At 54.0% G+C, this 19,408-nt stretch overlaps 2 protein-coding genes and 1 pseudogene across 2 annotated transcripts in view; all 3 read left to right on the top strand.

Annotated features, from left to right (window-relative positions):
• LOC123825735 (butyrophilin subfamily 3 member A3-like) overlaps positions 1–19,408 on the top strand; it is a 68,144-nt gene that overhangs the window by 13,984 nt on the left and 34,752 nt on the right. The gene's annotated exons all lie outside the window — the stretch shown is intronic.
• LOC123825738 (butyrophilin subfamily 3 member A2-like) lies at positions 2,309–6,658 on the top strand. Its single transcript, XM_045849360.1, is given in 9 exon segments — positions 2,309–2,387; positions 2,609–2,950; positions 4,643–4,800; positions 4,802–4,840; positions 4,842–4,903; positions 5,276–5,283; positions 6,239–6,412; positions 6,523–6,543; positions 6,624–6,658. Coding segments are annotated over 9 exon segments (918 nt in total).
• LOC123825739 lies at positions 7,880–11,663 on the top strand (annotated as a pseudogene).

Here is a 19,408-nt window from a genome sequence, read left to right on the forward strand (position 1 = left end):
GGCCCCTCACAGTCTCTCCTGCTCGTCTCTGGGAACGTGTTCTAGGAGATTCCAGAAGAGAAGTTGACACCAGGTTTAGCTGCCTGCCACTCGAAAGCCAGTACTTGAGAGACAGGAATGGATGGTGGGAGGAAAGTAGGCTTGCAGCTCCAGATGATGGGGTCTCAGCTCAAAGACCATCTGCACAATCGCACACAGGCATGGTTTTTGTAATGAGGGAGAAAGGAAAAAAAGATACACAACAAAGACACAGAAAAGAGGGTGTTGAGATTTCTGCATCCAGGGGACAACGTGCAAACAACACAGTCTGTTCAGGTGACTGGTCAGGTCAGCAAACCTCCCAGAGCTGAATGTCTGAGGGTGGAGTGAGTGAAGTTGGTGTCTGGAATTCTTCAGCAAACTGGCTGTTTATCTGCAGTCACATAGTGTTGTGTTGGCCAAAATGTTTGTTTGTTTGGTGAATATGTTGTTCAATCAATTACTGGTAAAAATGAAAATGTGTTTTTATTTTTACTTCAAACTGAGTGAACCCCTTGACCAGCCCTACAGTTAGCAGGTCATCACTTACAGAAACAACGGTGGAGGAATGGCGTGGTGGGCTGTGATGTGAGTGTCTTAAAGATTTAGATGTAAAACCTTGGCTAGTGTGGCTCAGGGGGTTGGGGCAGCATCCCATACGGGGGAAGGTTGTGGCTTTGAATCCTGGTCAGGACACAAATTTAGGTTGTTGCTTCGATTATTAGGTGTTGGTTGGGGAGCCTAGGAGAGGCAGCCAATAGATGTTTCTGTCTCTCCCTCTCTCTCCCTCTCTCCCTATTACAATGTTACCAGATGAATCCTTCCAACCCAGGAGCACAGTGTATCCTTTCATTCATTTGTATCCTCCTCAGTTTCTTTCTTCCTTTTCTCATGTTTTCAGGGTGGAGCTCTTTTGACTCTTTGGTTGAATTTATTCCTAGACGTGTTATGCTTTTTGATGAAATTGTAAATGGGATGTATAATTTTTTTTCTCTGATTATTCAGTGTTGCTGTTGGAAATGCAACAGGTTTGTGATTTTGTATCCTGAAACGTTATTGAGTTCACTTAGTAGTTCTAGTAGTTTATCTTTTTGGTGGAGTCCTCAGGCTTTCCTGTACATTGTGTCATGTGATCTGCATGTAGTGAGAGTCTAACTTCCTCCTGTCTGGTTTGTATGCCTTTCCTTTCTTTGTCCAGTCTGACCGGGGGCTACACCCCCAGTACCGTCCTCAGTGGAAGTGGCCACAGTGGGCATCTCTTTCCTGATCCCACCAGAAAAGTTTTCAGCTTTTCACCACTGAGTATTATGTTGGTTGTTGGCTAAGTAATCATGTTTCTTAAAAAGTTTTTACTTATGTTTGTAACAAAATTGAATGCAATGTAGGCATTTAAACTGTCTCTGTATTTTTCTGTTGTAGATTTTTCTATGTTGAACAGCATTAAATATAAACCTTTGTGTTAATGCCTCATTTTTTTATGTGTGTTTTGAGAGTAATTCCTGCATGTCAAATTTGTGGTAAAAGGATGAAACATTTTTAAGGCACTTGGTGCAGATATGTGACCAAACATATCCAGAAGTATTTACATTCATGTTAAGCAACATATATGATCACTGTTATAAATTATTCATGTATTATCCATTTATGTATTTTTCATTTTAAATTTGTCTATAATCAGAAATTTAAAAACCATACATATTCTTCAAAATATGCGAAAATACATACCGCACGTGGAAAACTCTTCATTAAAAACATGCAGTTAACTTAAAAATCATAAGGTGCCAAGGACTTCAGCTTCTGCTCTGGATGGAAGGGGAGCCCCTGGGAGGGGCTGAGCAGCAGGGAGGGGAGGGGTCAGGACGTCCTGGCTGCTGTGCAGAGCACGGCCTGCAGGGGGCAGCAGAGGGATTGGGGACTCAGAGGAGAAGGGCCTGCCTTCCTCAGAGGGTGATGCTGAGGGTGCCCACAACTGGCTGTGGCAGGGACGTGTGGGTGAGTGGAGGGACTTCTGAGCACATTCGCACAGGAGAGCCCCGCACTCCCTGCTGGAGAGGTTAAGGTATGTGCACTACCGTTCCATGTTTCCTGGGTGGTTTCCATGTTGGGATACAAGGTTAGGAGACTCCCCAGGAGACATTTGCAGAGGAGGCTCCCGGGTCAGCAGGGATCCCGTTTGCACCCCGGGTCGGCCCTGGGGAGGCCGCGCCTCCACGTTGAATTCTCCACCTTCTCCAAGGTCATCACTGCTACCCAGCCCCTGCTGGCATCTCTCTCTGCCAAAGAGGGAACGATGGTGAGGCACCTGGTCCTCCGTCTGCCTGCCCTCCCTGTCTGCCTCGCCGTGGTCCAGCTGCTCAGCCCCTGCTCAGGTAGGACCTGCTCTGCGTTTGTGCACCTGAAGCCTTTCCCTTGGGGGCCCAGTCAGAACCCTGGGACTCCCCCCACCCCCTGCAAGGCCCGTCCAGACCACACCTGTGTGAGGACTGAGTTCCTGTCTAGGAGTCCCTTCCCCTCACCCTCCCTGCTGGGGGCACCCCCTGGTCCCTCTGGCCCCAGCTCCCTCTGACGGAGCCCCTCTTCTGATGACCAGCTGATTTCGCTGTGGTTGGACCCCCCGAGCCCATCCTGGCCATTGAGGGTGAAGTCGCTGAGCTGCCCTGTCACCTGTCCCCGGAGATGAGCGCTGACACCATGCAGCTGAGGTGGGAGCGATCCAGCCCCAGGCAGGTAGTGCACACGTACGCACACGGGCAGGAAGTCATGCCGGCAGCAGAGTATCGAGGGAGAACTTCGATTTTAAGAGAGGACATCACTGCGGGGAAGGCTGCTCTCTGGATTCAGGATATCAGAGCCTCTGACAGCGGAACCTACCTGTGTTATTTCCAAGATGGAGATTTCTATGCAAAAGCCCAGGTGGAGCTGAAGGTTGCAGGTGAGTCTCAGGTTTGATCTGAGCTTGTTTCCTGTGGGGCAGGTACAGAGGCTCCAGGCCCACCTGAGAGCTCTCTCAGCTCCTCACCAGCACCTGCCCCCCCACCTACCTCCCTGCTTCTCTGAGGCCTTGTAACAGACCCAGGTCGTCCCCCAGAAAGGGCTCCTCCTGCATCCAGTGAAGAGTCCCTCACGCCGCCCACCAGGTCTCAGCAGGGAAGTGGAGGTTGGGGACAGGAAGAATGAGGAGGACACTTCCACTGCAGTGGGTGGCACAAAGGTGTTTGGGTTCAGTGTGTCCCAGACAGTGGCCGTGGGCCCCCAGGTGCCCGCTGCTGTGGGTCCAGGGGGCTGGGCTGCAGGGACAGCACCTGCAGTGCCCACACCCTCCAACCAAAGGCCCCGGGACACACGTGCAGTTTGAACAGGGTGTGTCCATCCCTGGAGCAGTGAGGGGGGACACACAGGGGAGGAAACCGGGGTGTCTCAGAGAGGGGGTGTCAGGGAGGACTGGGTGTGACCCCTGGGCTGTCAGGGGACTTGGGGGGATGTGGAAGCAGGGCTCTGCTCTGGGCTGGATGCTGTCAGGAAGGTGCAGGGGTGTCATGGGTCACTCCCAGCCAGGACAGGGGAGGGTGGTCACTGCTGAGGTCTGCACACTGTTCCTGCTTCCTCTGTGCTCAGACCGACTGCTGAGTGGTCTTGACTGTGTCCTGACCCGTCCCAGGGACAGAGTGACCTTGTCTGAGGTGCTGCCCCCATGAAAGTGCTCGTGTCCGGGTGTCAGGGCTGCACTTCACCTTCTCAGGACACAGCCCCTGCCCTGGGCTTCTGCCTGGTGGGTCCCTGGGGAGCCCTGGCAGAGGGATGGACTGTGGGGGGTCCCTGGCTTTGTCCCTGTAGGGGCCTCCTGAGCCAGACACTGTCCCTCCCTGGAGACCACAGGTCCTCTTAAGAAAGTCCCTCCCTACGAGGGACTCTGTCCCCTCAGGTCTCGCAAACAGGCTGCTCCCCACGCCCCTCTTGGTGTGCTGAGGGCTAGAGACATGGGCAGTAACAGCTCTACTGTCCCCAGGGCCCTGCAGGTCAGCTCTGTTCTTTGAGGAAGTTGTCTCCCTTTCTACATGACCACATCCCTACAAGCTTTCCCTGGGTTGGGAGACTCAAAAACAGGCTGACAACAGTAGCATTAATTACAGCAAGACCTCTACTGAGGGGACCTACATGCAAATGCAGAGCTTGGGCGTCGGCAAGACAAGCTCATATCTTTCCCCCACACACGGCAGGGCTGAGGCTCACACAGGGACAGGCGGGAAGGATAGGGGCACTGGGATGGGACCTGCTTCAGATAACAGGGAACCACCTCCACATTTGTTCAGGGTGGGGTCAGGGGCTGTTCCAGGAACCAGCATGTCTGGGCCATGGGGGAGGGGAGGGCCCAGCAGTATCTAAGGACATTCAGGGGAAGCAATGTCTGTTCTAGCCCAGATCGCCCCTGGATCCAGCATGAGGGTCCAGCAATGGTCAGGCAGTGGTCACGCTGTGGGTCAGTCTCTCCTGCACAGCACACTCTGGGAACAGCTCCTGTGAATCCCTGCTGGGCTCTTCCAGGGTGGGTGTGTCCCTCCCTGCTGTGGAGACCCTCACCAGTGCAGAGGGCTCCCCATGATTCAGACTCACTGTTCCTCCCCAGCACTGGGCTCTGACCCCCACGTTGAAATGAAGGGCTACGAGGCTGGAGGGATCCGTGTGGAGTGCACGTCTGCCGGCTGGTACCCGCAGCCCCAGATCCAGTGGAGAGACGCCAGGGGACACAGCTTGTCTGCTGAGGTGGCCACAGAGGCTGCAGACCCCCCAGGGCCTTTATGCAGCCTCAGCCTCTGTGATCCTGGGAAGGTGGCTCTGGGGAGGGGGTCTCCTGTGTCATCAGAAACCCCCTGCTGGGCCAGGAGAGGTCATCAGCCACGGCTTTCCATCCCAGGTGAGTGCCCTGCCCACTGCCCTGGGCTCCTGGGTGGCCCCTGGGGGAAGGTGTGGTTGTCTGCTGCTGACCTGGGTCTGTGCAGGGAACAGAAGGGACAGAGCAGGGACCTGCTGCTCCTTCCCCATGAAGCTGTTTGAGTCACAGACACCTTCTGAGCTCTTCCTGTGGCCACACACGGTGCCAGGGGATGGGAACTGGGGGACAAATGGTCAAGATCAGCAAAGACATGAGAAAAGGGGAAAAATATGTACAACACAAATCTTAGAAACAGGGCTGATCTCCTTAAAATATTAAACAACCAAGTACAACAATGACCAAAGAACAGAAGTTATCAGTTCAAAGAACAGGTAGTAACTCACAAAAAGGTGTCCAATCTGACTGCCTAGGGAGATATTTCCACCTATGAGACTGGCAACAAAGGTGAAAACGAGGTGGTTGGTAACACATTCTGATGTTGGAATTTTGGAAGACAGTCTCTCTTAGAGGTTTGTGGCTATTGTTTGATGTAGTTTTGGTGTCAATAAGCACAACTGCCACTGGGGACACCACAACCTCCTTATCCAGAGTGCTCACTCAGTTACGCAAGATCCCACTTCTGGGACTTTATCTGACAGATCAGGTCACATTTCTACTTAATGCCTCATATAAAGGGTTATTTCCTGTATCATTAACCATTTTAACAAAGAGTCAGAGACGGTGCAAGTGCCCCCGAGGGGCCGTGTGTGCAGGGGGCGCTGCCCTGTGAGAGCAGACACAGACCTGCCCCCTGTGCTGAGGCGGGAAGGTCGCCCAGACCCGGGGGAGCAGGGAGAACAACCTGTGGACCCGCTGGAGTAGAGTGCTGTCTGCGGTGTGAACAAGATAAAATAAACATATTAATATTTTTAAAATATAATAAAACTTGCATGGACTCACTATGTGTCAGGCACTGTATAAACATTAACTTAATCTCTGACCCATCAGGACACCAGAAACAGATGCTTAAGTCATTAGTTCAAGGTCACAGAGCTAGTCAGGTGGAAGACCCAGAATTAAAACCCAGGTCTCCAGTCCCAAAGTTCACATTCTTAATCCCCAGAGTAAAGTGACTCAGAAAGAGATAATAAATGGCAGAGGGAGGAGCAGTGGAGAGATTTCAATGTTCTTGTATATAATGTTCTTTTAATTTCAAAATATTCCCATGTGAGAGGCAGTTACTTCAAGACAACGGTGTTATGTGCCAGTGAAAGTTCTGGGCACTTCGGGGAGAGAACGATTGTTTTCGGTCCCCAGATACTCTGAGACCCAGGGTGGCCATCAGCTGAGGCTCACCCTTCGCAGGCCCCTTCTTCCGGAACGCGCAGCCCTGGGTGGTGGCCCTGGGCGTGACCCTGCCGGCTCTGCTGGGGCTCCTGGCGGGGGCGGGCTACTTCCTGTGGCGACAGCAGAAGAAGATCCAGGCCCTGTCCCAGGAGAAGGAGACGGAGCGAAGCACCAAAGGTGAGGCCCCTCTGCAGGTGATCGCCACTTCCCCACCACAGGCCGCACCTACCACGCGGGTCCTCTGTTTGATTCCCTTTAAAGGAGTTTCTTTTTCTGTTTATTTCCAGAGATGCTGCAGGACAAACTCAGTAAGTGGCGGTCCCCGGCCCACGCGTCCTCGGGTCCCTGCATTACACGAGTCACTGACCCCTCACGTTGTTCCCTGCAGGGTGGACAAACATCCCGTACCTACCACGTGAGTGACCCGGACTGGACTCTCAGCCTCTCTGCTCAGATATTTCAGTCCCTTCCGTCCTGCCTAACCTCCCAGGGGCAGGAATGAGGGCGCTGATGCGGGGACCAGGCTGTGGTCTGTCTCAGTGGGGAACGGTCTTTGCCTCCCTCCACCAGGGGGCGCTGCCGCGGAACACCCCGGAATACCAGAAAGGGGGAGGGGGAGGTGACTCAGCATGTGAGTCCTTCCCGCCCTGGTTGGTTCACAAACTCTGTAGCGCACTGACAAGAAAGGCAGAAGGAGAGAAAAGTGTCTTAAAAGCGGGAGTGGCTGCGTCAGTTGTCCCAGACTTACCGTTACTGCTGAAAAACATAGTATCTGAAATTTTTCCCATTAGGTTGGTCCATTGTCTCCGGAGTGGGCAGGAAATAATGCAGACTGAGGGGAATGAACCCCAGCACACAGGTACACGCGTGTGCACATGGGGCAGCGTGTGCGCAGACACACTCAGGTCCTGGAGAACCCGGTCATCACTTATATGACAGGGTCATGGTCCAGGTGCCCCAGGGGCTGTCTGACCAGATAGTCCCAAACCTTGAATACACGACACTTTTCCTTTTCAAGTAAAGGAAGGTTTCTCATTAGCACACCAGCACTGCAGCATCACTGTTCTTGCACGTTGGAATCGATATTAAGTAAAATAAGGCTGACTGAACACCAGTGCTGTGATACTTGGACCGTCTATATGTCACAGAGACGCTCCTCAGTGACTAAGGGCAGAGGACTCTGGGTGGAGGTGCTGGACTCTGAGAAAGTTCTGAAGGCGCCAGGTCAGAGCAGACAGCAGGGGACCTCATCACGCCGCTGAGACTGATCTGCAATTTAAAACTTATGAATTGTTTGTTTCTGCGAATTTTCTATTCACTATTCCCCGACCGTGGTTGTCAAGAAGGTAACTGAAACTTCAGAAGCTAAAGCAGGGATGAGAGGTGACTGCTGCACAGACACGGACAGGACAGCTGTGCGGTGACCCTGGGACAGCCCCTGCAGGGCGCCTGGGGGTCCTGAGCTGCAGCTGATGGAAAGAGGAGGGGCGCCGGGGAGGGAACAGGCAGAGGGGGAGGTGGGGAGGGTGGGGGGGGCACACAGGATGATGACATGGGGCACCAGGGAGAGAAAGGAACCAACTCAGAAAGGACAGTTCAGGTGACTGTCTGTCTCCACTGCAGGTGGGGAGCGGTCTCAGGCCTATGCAGGTGAGTGAGCCTGAGGCTCTCTGGTTTCCTGGCTCCTGTGGGGGAAGCAGGTGCAGCCTTTCCTGCTGGGGGAGGGGCCATCCCCATCCTGCTCAGAGGCTCATTCTCTGTGTCTGCACCGCCCCCCTCCTGTCTGGTCACTCAGAGAGGACCTTCCAGACCCAGTGTCCCCTCACCCTGCTGACACCCACGCCCACACCCGGCACAGCCTGGTCGTGTCCCCACGGCCCCAGCGTGATGGGGGGAAGCCCAGCACTGGGAGAGGGTGCAGCCTGGCCCGCAGAGCTGCAGACGAGGGGAGTGGGCTTTGGAGGGGACTGAGGGGAGGAGAGAGAAGAGGCTCAGTGAGGACAGTGGCGGGGGGGGGGGGGACAGAAAGAGTGACCTTTCCTTGTCTGTGTCTCCTTCCTTCCAGCAGTGGAAGACGGCCCTCTTCCAGCCTGGTGAGTGGGTCCCTCTGTGTCCCCAGGACAACCCCCGAGGGCCCCTGCTCCCTCTTTCCTCTCCAACTCTTGACAGGGACAGTTCTGGGGGGTGACCTGAGGTCAAGGTCTCAAAGGTGTGCCCACCTGCTGCCCAGAGCCCAGGGACCAGGGACAGAAGCTGTCCTGGGGTCCACAGGTCTCTGTGGGAGGAAGAGGCAGGAGGAAGGGGCTGGAGGAAGGGGCTGCAGGGAGATGGAGGGGATGTCCTGACCAGGCTCCTCCCCTCCTGCCCCTGTGTGCCCCCGAGTTCTGCGGTGTTCCACAGTCACTCCTGCTCTGTGAGGGCTGGGACAAGGACTGAGTGAGGGGGTGACTGTGTGTTGTCAGAACACCCACAGGAAACAGTCGGCCTGTTTGAAGGGGGTGTTTGTCTGACGGTAATGACCACGGGTGAGGAGAAGGTGTCTTAAGACCTAAAAAGCGATGCAGACAACTCCTCAGACTGCGAAACAGACTGTGCTGTAGGGTGATTCACTCCCAGGGGTGCAGGGTCAGAGAGGACAGAGGACCCCACAACCTGCACAGATTATTCCCTGACAACACACCCCCTTACAGCACTTTCTCACACTGTGACTCGGGCACTGATGACTGACAGGAACAGGGACAAAGAATGGGGCAGCACCAGCCACACCTCCCGGTGGTCCTGTGACAGGTGACCCTTTATAATCCACACGATCCCCAGTGTGGAGTTGACCTCAGTGCCCCTGTCACTCTGGCTGTTAGTGACAAAAGTGCTCATGGCCGTGTTTAAGGGACACGGATGACCGTCACCTGGAGGCCTTGGTGTGCTGGCTGAGGACAGTGAGGTGGGTCAAAGGTCACAGCAGGAAGAGGTGAAGGAAATCCCTGACACAGAGATGGGGTTGGGTGTGTTCACAGTGACAGGTGGGGTGACATTAGGGAAACCAACAAGGACAGATGAGGCCCCAGGGCTCCCAGCAGTGGGGGCTGTGACCACCCCTGGGCCGAGGGCAGAGGAACAGGGAGGACTCGCTGGGGCCTGGAGGAGGCAGCTGGGGCTCAGGGGGGCTCCTGGGGGAGGAGCTGTGGTGGAGCATCTCCCTGGGGGACGTGGGGGTCAGCGCTATGCCCCCTCTCCTCCCTCCTTCCCGTGTTCAGCCTGCACCTCCCCTTGGCCAAACCCCACAGTAACCAGAGCCCAGGGGCCCAGGGGTGCTGTCCATGGAGGACTGAGTCCTGGGCCAGAGGGGGTGGGACAGGTGGGGAGTGGACCCCAGAGCACATGGAGCCCAGCCTGGCCCCGAGCACAGGAGGGACACGGTGTCTGTTGTCACACCAGGCACTTCCTCTGTGCCTAGCCTGGGGCTCAGGGATACCACCCATTTGTCCTATTCCTCCCCAGAGATCAGTGTTTTTACCCCCATTTCACAGACATGATATTGAACTCAAGATATTCCGTAGCTGGTGTCTGAGGAAAGAGAGACTGTGCAGGAAAGGACGTCCCCCAGCTCAGGGAGGGCAGAGCCAGGGCTGACATTTAATCCATGTAGCTTTACAGCAAAGGTGGACACAGCATTTGGGGGCAGAAACAGGAAAATGGTAGATCCCAGCCCTCCTCACCCTTCCCTCCCCCAGCAAACACCAGACCCCTGCAGTGTCCCTGGCACGGCTGACGGTCACGTCCAGGGTGGGCTGGGGACCCCAGACTGTGGGCCTGGGCCTCCTGCCCAGACACAGGCCTGGAAGGCTGAGGCTCTGAAAACCATGGCTGACCCCAACGCCCTCTGACCCCCTGCAGCGGATGTGTTTCTGGATCCAGACACCGCCCACCCCGCCCTCCGTGTTTCTGAGGACAAGAGGAGCCTTCATTGGGCAGACACATGGCAGAACCTGCCAGAAAACCCCAAGAGATTTTGCAGGAATGAGTGTGTGCTGGGCTGTGAGAGCTTCACGTCAGGGAGACACTTCTGGGAGGTGGACGTGGGGGACAGAGAAGAATGGTGTGTTGGGGTGTGCAGGGAGAATGTGATGAGAAAAGGGATAGTTAAAATGGCCCCCGAGAATGGGTTCTGGACAGTGGAGCTGAATCCTGGGAAGGGTTACCGGTCTCTCACAGACCCACAGACCACACTGACCAACGTGAGCCCCCCTGAGAGGGTGGGGGGTTTTCCTGGACTGTGAGCTGGGGGAGGTCTCGTTCTACAATGCCCTCGACGGGTCTCACATCTTCACCTTCCCACACACCCGCTTCTCTGGGCCTCTGAGGCCTGTTTTCAGGGATTAGACAGTGCGCACTGCCCTTTGACCATTTGCCCAGCACAGAAAGCAGTGGGGAGGTCCCTTGTGCCTGACCCAGGGCCTGACCCCTTCCCTGGGAGACCCCAGTGTCCCCAGGGCTCAGCTGATGGGAATGGGGACCCTCAGGCTGAAGAAACGTCTCTGCTTCTCGATGCCCCACCTGGAGCTGAGGGCCTCCTGAACAGCAAAACATCTCAGCAAGAAAACACTCACTAAAACCACACTGAGTGACGGACTTCACTGACATTCATTCAGTTTTTCCACACGAGAGACAAGGAGACCAGGGTGCAGACAGTGAGTTAACTTTCCAAAGGTGAGTCAGGGGCTTCGAACAACCAGAGCTGACATTTATAGGTGACTTCACATGTACTGGGTGCTGTGCTACCTGCTTCAGGTGAATCTCACTCATTCTCAAAAACCCTGGGAAACAGCCTCATGTAGACAGTGTGGAAACTGAGGCAGCTGCAGTTCACTGAGGTACATAATTCACACAGATTTTAGTGCTGAACCATGTCCATCCCCTCCCCTCCCCTCTCTCTCGTCTGTCCCTTTGCAGCTGATTGTCCTGTTGGGCAGGGTCATGGGCAGCCCCGAGGGTCCCCCCAGGGCACCAAGGGTAAAGGTCATTGCAGGTGACTGTGAAGGCCACAGCCCACTTGGATCCTTTAAGGTCGACTGTCAGAGCCATGGTCCACCCCTTCACTGACTGGCTCTGCAGGACGCCGTGGTCCAGAGGATGAACTCACAGTGACCCCATCACACAGGCTGAGAAGGGACCAGCGGCCACTCTCTGAACCAGCCTGTGACCTGTGGGCACAGAGCAGACCCGCCCTCCCAACTCCCACCTGAAGGTCCTCTGTGAGCAGGACGGTGGTGGGGAGGGGGCAGACGGACGTCAGTGGAAGTTCCATCACACGGTGGGACCCCGTCCAGGAGAGGGATGCCCACCACTGACCACCCACTGAGGTTCCCGAGGTCCCTGTCACCTGTGGGTCCTGGGGAAAGGCTGCTCTTCCTCATCATCAGCATCACTGTGACTGTTCACCAGGTGCCCCCTCCCCCCGCATGTGGGTGTCATGTCACATGTGTTAAATAAATGTTTCAATAATTGTCACTCTTCGACAGAGCTCTTTCTAGATCTAACCCCACAGTTAACTCACCAGGGTCACAGTTTACCTCCTTGGCACATTGTTACCTAATCCTTAACTGGATTAACTTTCTATTTTTGCTGTAATAGTATAAATGTCAGGACCTAATACAACACAAATCTGTTATCTCACAATTCTCTGAGGTCAGAATCCAGCATGGCTCTCTCCAGACTGTGTTTAAGGTGTCTGCAGGCTGCTCTTTCTTGTTTGTTTGCTTTTTTGGGGGGTGATCCAGGGACGAGTCTGCGTTGCTGACTCTGGCTGCTGGCAGAGCTGAGTTCCCTGCAGTGACGGGACCCAGGTGGCCCCTCTTGCTGCTGTCAGAAGGGCTGAGACCCTCCAGGCTGGGAACGTCTGGGGTCGTTCTCGCAGGGACAGATGTGGGGGAACAAGTCAGGTGAAGGGAACGACATGGGGACGGGGTCCCAGGGGTGGAGTCACTGCAGGTGGGGCCCTTACTCGTGGACTACCTGCAGCGTTGGTGGCGTCAGGGGAATGGGAGGACTCCAGAGGGAGGGTCCAGGCACAGGCGGGAAATGTTATGACTGTCTTTAGGGAGATTGTTCTAGAAGAAATGTACCCGATGGCTGGACTGGGATCTGTGGGACCCCAGAAGGGAGCATCCTGCGGGTGTCCAGGTGCTGGACCCCAGGAGGCCATCTGCTGGCCAACTCGTGAAAGGACACAGCCAGAGCCATTGGCTGTCCCGGGGCCCTGGGCCTGGGCCCAAGACCTTGTCACACAGGACGGCCATTTCCCTCTTCCGGCTGCTGTTCCCAGGACTGCAAACGACTGGAAAGCCACTCCCTGTCCCCCTGTGGGACTGGCTTGGAGGGAAGGGCCTGTCGCCCCGGCCCGACCACGGGCAGGGAGAGTTCTCGTGCAGCCCCAGTGCTCTGCGCCGCAGGGCCCCAGCTCCCACTGCATTTACCCTCTGAGAGCCCACCGCAGGCCTTTCCGCAGCTGCCTGCCGGCGCCCATGGTCCCGGCCGATTCCACAGCAACAGTGACCCCCAGACTGGGGGGCAGGGAAGGGATCTGCTCCGTGCAAATCAGCTCCACTGGGACAGAGCAGTGACGAGAGAACCTGGCTGTGGGACTGTCCTGGGGCCCAGAGGGCAGCAGGAACATCGGGTCCTTTGTGCTGGGACCTCTGCGGTGGGCGGGGCCAGGTGAGGAGGGTGTGCGCTGATTGGTGGGGAAAGGTGGGGGAGCTCCGCCGGAGGAGATGACTCCCCAGACCGGGGCAGGCGTGGGGTCTGTTAACCCGGGACCCTTATCCTGCCCCAGACCCCGGGTGTCACCCCGCAGTGACACAGACACGTCAGAGGGGCGGTTAGTTAAAGTCCACGCAGTCACCACAGTTACTGACGGGCTCTTCCCTGGGCACCGGGGACCCCCTCCTCTTCCCCCGTCTAGACCTTGGGGAGAACACTCGGTTTCAAAGGCTTCCCGTCCCAGACAGTGGAAACGATGCACAGAATGTCACGGCCCCCTCCTGTGCTGGCAGGTGTTTCTTGGGGTGCGGGACACCTGGCCTAACTCGGGGACCAGGCCCAGGACGGCCGAGTCAGCGGGGAGACCTGTGTCCCGCCCCCTCCCTGCCTTGCTGCGCCGTCTTTCCCACCGAGCAGCTCAGCGGAGAGTCGAAAACCTCCGCCACCAGATGCCGGGGTGGGGCCGGAGGGGCCTGAGTCGGTGCTTGTGCTGGGTCGGGTTGTCAGGGACCAGCTGCTGGAGGTGGCCTTGACCTTTGGAGGAGGGGCCAGGGACCTGGGTCAGAGTGTCCATGAGACTGGGGATGACCATACATTTAAAAGCCAGGGACACCCACGTAAAAACAATCCACTGATCACTTTGAACACACGACTGAAAATCACCCATACATCCATATGTTAAGCATAGCTTTGTGCCTCGTGCATTTCAGGACTGAGCTCCTCATGACAGGTGTGTGCAAGTCCCAGGGGGAGGTGAACTGATGTCATAACTCAGTTTAAAAGGCTCAGGATTGTTACAGAAAAGACGACTCAAACGGCTTCGGGGTTTGTGAAGTGAAGTTTTATTCATGAATGCAGACCCAGAGGAGGCAAATTCCAAATTCTGGGCTCCGAGCTCAGGCTGGGGCCTGCTTATATTCTTGTGACAAAGGCAGGAGGAGGAGGAAGGAGTGCAGCTGCTGGAAGCGGGCACACAGAAGCAGAAAGCGGCAGTTAGGGTGCAGCCTTGAGATAACTGCTTATCTGGGAATGGCTGCTGTCCAGATCCTACTTAACAATGGCTACTGCTCAGCTATGTCCTGTCACAGTCCCCCCTTCGATGCTATAAGGTGCTTTTACCCCTTTAGCATCAGCATATACCTGGCTATACGGCTGAGGTGCTGGGGAGGGTTGCAACTCCTGATACTGGTATTGGTACCGCTGGAGGGCTAACACTTTGGCAGCTGCCCCACGAGTCACCATGGCCTCCAGGTTTTGGACCAAGGTCCGGAGGATGCAGGGTCCCATATGCCTGACACCTCCGGGTCTGGTATCCTATGGTCCTGGATGTTACTCCAGTCCGGTGTTCCTTCCCTCCCCAAGTGCAGAGGGATTGCTGTGACTGAATGCAACCCGATGGCATGTCAGGGAAGGAGCTGAAAGCTGACCCTGGGTGATAGTAAAAGACCACTCTACCACTGAGCATAATCCTACGCCCGGGGGTATTACATTTGCAGGCTGGGGCTGAGACAGGGGCCACAGCATACAATAAACCCACATGCAGAGACCAAACAGAGAGAAACTATTCCTAGGGTGATCCGCTTTGCGGGATTCCATTCCACAGGGGTCACAGTCACTAGTCCAATTCCCAATACTCCTGCGAAGGTGCCAGTCAAAGTCAGGTGCCCTGGGGAACAATGGTGCATCCCTGGTGTCTTCTTTACTGGCTGGCGTCCTCCGGAGCCTCAGCGTGGGTATTCTAGGCGCAGGCCTAGTCCTCGGGTCCTCGGGTCCTCGGGATCTGCTGCTGTTTTGGCCCAGCTATAGGGGATCCAGGGGCTGATTCCTGTAACTTTAAGGGCAGTCAGGGTGGTTAGTAACACCAAATGTGGCCCTGTCCACACAGGTTGGAGTGGTTATTTCTTTCCAGTCCTTTACCCATACACAACTTCCCAGTTTAAAGGAGTGCACTGGCACCCCCTCGGGGTGGGGGTCCCTGGCCCCTACCAAGTGTGAAAACGGGCCCAAACCGGCCCCGTTTATCTTTCCTAATGTTTCCCCTAGCTTCTGGAGATATTTTGTCTGTCCTAATAAACCTTTCAACCGAGTCCCCCTTTTTGTATGCTGAGAACTGGGGGAGGTCTCCCAAAAACTAGTTCATTTGGAGTACATCCTGAGGGGTCAGGGGCGTTTCTAACCCTAGGCAATGCTAGTGGCAGCAAGTCCGTCCAGGGCAGTCCGGCCTCCTGGTGAAATTGAGCTAAGGTTTCTTTAAGAGTCCGGTCCATCCGCTCCACCTTCCCAGAGCTCTGGGGTCGATAGGCGGTGTGCAGCTTCCACGAGATCTTCAGAAGCTTGGCTGTTTCTTGGATGACTTGTGAGATGAAGGCCGGCCTGTTGTCCCCTCCAGTGGTCAGAGGCAGTCCGTACCTGGGGATGACCCCCCTCAGGAGGGCTCGGGTGACTTCCCGGCTTTTCTCTGTCTTGGGGGGAAAAGCCTCAACCCATCCAGAGATGGTGCACACGATTACCAGGAGGTATTTCAACCCTCAGTTAGGCTTAACTTCAGCAAAATGATTCAGCAGGAGCTTCAGCAGCATGTGCGTTCCCTCCCAGCACTGTTCCCGAGATGGGGCCGCCAGGAGGAGGTCGTCCGTGTCCTGCAGAATCGTCAGGTCGGCGCCCCTCAGCGAGGGGCTTCATGTATCCTGCTAGGGCTTCCCCAAATAAGGTTGGGGAGTTCTTTAACCTCTGAGACAGTCTAGTCCAGGTCAATGGAGTCTTGACCGCACTGTGAGGGTCTTACCACTCAAAGCCAAAAATGGGTTAGCTGGAAGGTGACACAGAGAGCCAATCTTCTCTGAGCTCCCACGCAGGAGCTGTAACTCGGGGGACCTGCCTCCCAGTCACATCTTGGGCGGGGGGGAGGGGGGAGTCTCTTTTCATCTCCCTGGCCCAGGGCATGGCCACAGCTATTCAGCGTATCTAAGTGACCAGCCGAAGGGTATAGATATGTTAAACGACTATGCCATGGATTAGCTGTAAAGCTGTTGCTGTACAAAATAGCCCTATATGTTCTTGCTCCGTGTGTCCCTCCTCCAACTCACACCTGTGGGGGAAGGGGTGAAGACATCTAAAATCTCCTGGATGCCTTGAGTTCTGGACCCCATTTTAAATGCCCATTTGGGGTCCCCCCTCTTGGCTGCACCCTGTAACAATCCTTCTTTTCAGATATACACCCACTTTAAAGTCTTTTAAAGGACAATGGATGAAGGTCTCATCTTCTTGTAACTACTTCCAGCTGGACATAGACATTGTCCTACCTACCCGTGGGTCAGGGGTGCCCTGAAAGGGGTGGGGTGCAGCATGGAGGGAGTCCTTCCTGTAAGGGGAAGGACACTACAGAATCCTGGTCAGTTGGCTGTCAACAGGAAGTCGCAGGTTTGGTGTCCAAAGGCTGGCATTACTGTACCGTTGGCATCCTGGTCATATTCTGGAGATGACAGATTTGGAAAGAGTTGGAAGGCACAATTAAATCATAACCACTAAATGACAAAGGCAGGAACTTAAATAAAGAATGGCTTATCTGGAGGAAGGTGTACAAGGCATGCTACACCTATCCAAAACTCTTGTGGTCCATTATACTTCACTCGGGCTGAGGGGAATATATTAGGATTTCCCTCCTTCCAGACATCTGAACCCTTCCTGTCCAAGCCATCAAGACAGAAAAGGGAAAATCAGTTCTAAAGTGAAGCCCACAGATCACCCAAACTGCTCGCCAACGCAACCACTTAGTTCAGCCAAACCATTGAGCTCCAGGGGGCGATGATGAAGATGGGCTCCTTAAGTGAGGCCTATATTGCAACCAACCACTCAGGTAATGAAGTCATAGGCATACGTCCTATGGAAACAGAAGAGCACACAGGTTAATTCACACAACAATCCCCAAACCAGTCTCTGTGCCTGTGAGACTGTCTTTTGGGAAGACATTCAGTTGCAAGGTCTTTCCTGCAATGACATTCAGCAATGGCAATTTCACAGGTCCTCCATACCTGTAAACTGGACATCTTTGATGATATTACAAAACCAGTTTTAACTTTCAAACAAAAGATGCTTCTAAGACAGTTAGCTGCATCATTCTGATATTTAATACTGAGCACTTTGATTTTCCTTGAATCACAATTTTTCTCCTTAAGATCACCCTCACTGTTATTAAAGGGACCACTTTGAGTTCCGCTTTTCATTTTGACTGTTCGTTTGCATAAACACACCAAGAGCAGCCTGGATCACTTATGATCTTTAAGTCTGCTTTGCTGGCACTCACACAGGGGACCTTTAGATTGACTTTTCAGTCCGCCCCTTGGGGCACAGAAGCAGAGCCACACATCTGCCATCTGGCTTCACGTGTAACAGTTGTTTCACTCAGATCCTTGAGGCTTCCATTGTGCCCACAGGTTCCTTTTTGGCCATCTTTCATGAAAGCAACCTTTGTTCCTTCCCTGGAAAGACTGCCATGAACTGCACAACCAACCAAAGTACCAGGCATTTCTTGTGGGCTTACACTAGCTTCACAAGTCAATCCCAGTTCCTCAGGGCTTTCTGGTGGCGCCCAGAACCCATACATGCCTCCTTCAGATGTGACGTTCCAGTCAAAGTCTTGGTTAACAAAACCACTATTAACGACTGGTCTTATTGGTTTTATGCAAAGAAACCTTATGTCTTCACTCACTCCTTCAGAATGCCAAATTCTGGAGGAATCAGGTAGGGAGAAAAATACAAAGCATGAAAGAAAATATTTTTCCTTCTGATGTCCACCGGGCTTCTCAAAACCTTCACTTCCTGACATTTTGCAACACTTACAAACCCTCTATTCTTTCTTTTATACAGCTTCTGATATCCACGAAGGTTGCATCTCCATGCCTTATACCTTCTATTACTAACTAACACCACGTAATTCCTTCCTAAAACTTTTATTTTTCTATTTGTTTTTGCAGTTTCTCACAGACCTTCTTTATATATATATATAAAATTTACATCTCTACAGAGTATGAAGTTTCAACCTTCCCTGGAATCCTCAATTTTCCTTTTAGAGCAGATACAAAGCAAAATCCAAAACACAGAGTTCCAGAACAATACACAGGTAGGGGCATTTTCTTGCACCAATGCGCCCATCGGTGCCTCACAGAGACATGCTCCTTCAGGCCCTGTCTTTTGGCAGAGACATGCTGCTTTGCCTCTGGCTGAAGCACTCATCAGCCCCAAATGACCCTTCCTGGGTCCCGAGTGGCAAAGGCATTCTCCCCAACCAGTAACAGGTGACCTTTCTTAGGTCTTACAGGTGACCTTAAACAGGTCTTCAAGTACAGAGGGTTTCTGATCAGAAACAACACCAATGTTAGAAATTTGCTCTTTTCCCACAAAACCAGAGAACACATAGTTGAGGTTTCCTTTACTCCAGGCTTAAAACTTTACATTCTTTATATATAATTTTACTCATTCAGATTTAACCATCATTCTCTTTTAATCCTGGTTCCTTTCCCACTCTGGGAAGGACTGTACTTAAACTCAGCATGTGGCAGCCGAAAGTCCCTGGCACTGCAGGTACCTTCCACTAAAATTTCCAAGATTTGCAGGGACACCCTGCAGTTTCCTGAAGCTCAGACCCTGCAAACACCCTACAGGTCAGATGTTCATCCTTGAACCTCAGTTCATGTCCTTCAGAACCAGAGCCATTCTTATCAGAACCAGTTACACAGAGAACCAGACTGGTGCGGTGCCCACACAGCAGCAGCACACAGCCTTTAATCTGAAGAGAGCCCTTAGCCTGGCACCTTGCCCAGTTCCAAGGTGGAGGGGCTCTCACGTGACCCGTCATCCAAGACGACGACAACCAGGCACGCCCCACCCTCCACGGTGGGGCACTCACGTGGCTCTCCTCAATTTTACCCAAAATGGTGGTGCACCCACATGGCTTGCTGTCCGATCTCCAACATACATGCAATATAGTACTGTGGCAGAAACCCGCCCCCCATGATGAATTCTCCCGATGGGCACAGACAAACAAAGGAAAAAGGGATCTTTTGCACGCCCACCGCAGGTGAGGGCCCAATCAGACTCTGTAAGCCTGGTCGGCTCGTGGAGTCACAGATATGTTCACACTCACACTCTCAGTCACACAGAGTTTACAACTTTTCCTCCCCCGAGCAGGAGTCCGATGGTTTGAGCCTTGGTCCAGACTCCTGAATTTTTCCGGTTGAGAGGTGATCAGCCTCTCTCTGGTCTTGGGTCCGGTCCCCAGGGGCACTTACCAATTCCAATTGGCACCCCCGACAGTTCGTGGTTCGTCTCTCCCCCTCCGCCCGGGTCTTAGAGCGGTCGGGGACTCGGCCTGGGAGTCTCCACCCCGGGAAGCCTGAAACAACCGGGCCACGTGCT

The sequence above is a fragment of the Phyllostomus hastatus genome, unplaced genomic scaffold, assembly GCF_019186645.2.
Source record: "Phyllostomus hastatus isolate PE091 unplaced genomic scaffold, TTU_PhHast_1.1 phas_contig_641, whole genome shotgun sequence".
NCBI classification, from domain to species: Eukaryota; Metazoa; Chordata; class Mammalia; order Chiroptera; family Phyllostomidae; genus Phyllostomus; species Phyllostomus hastatus.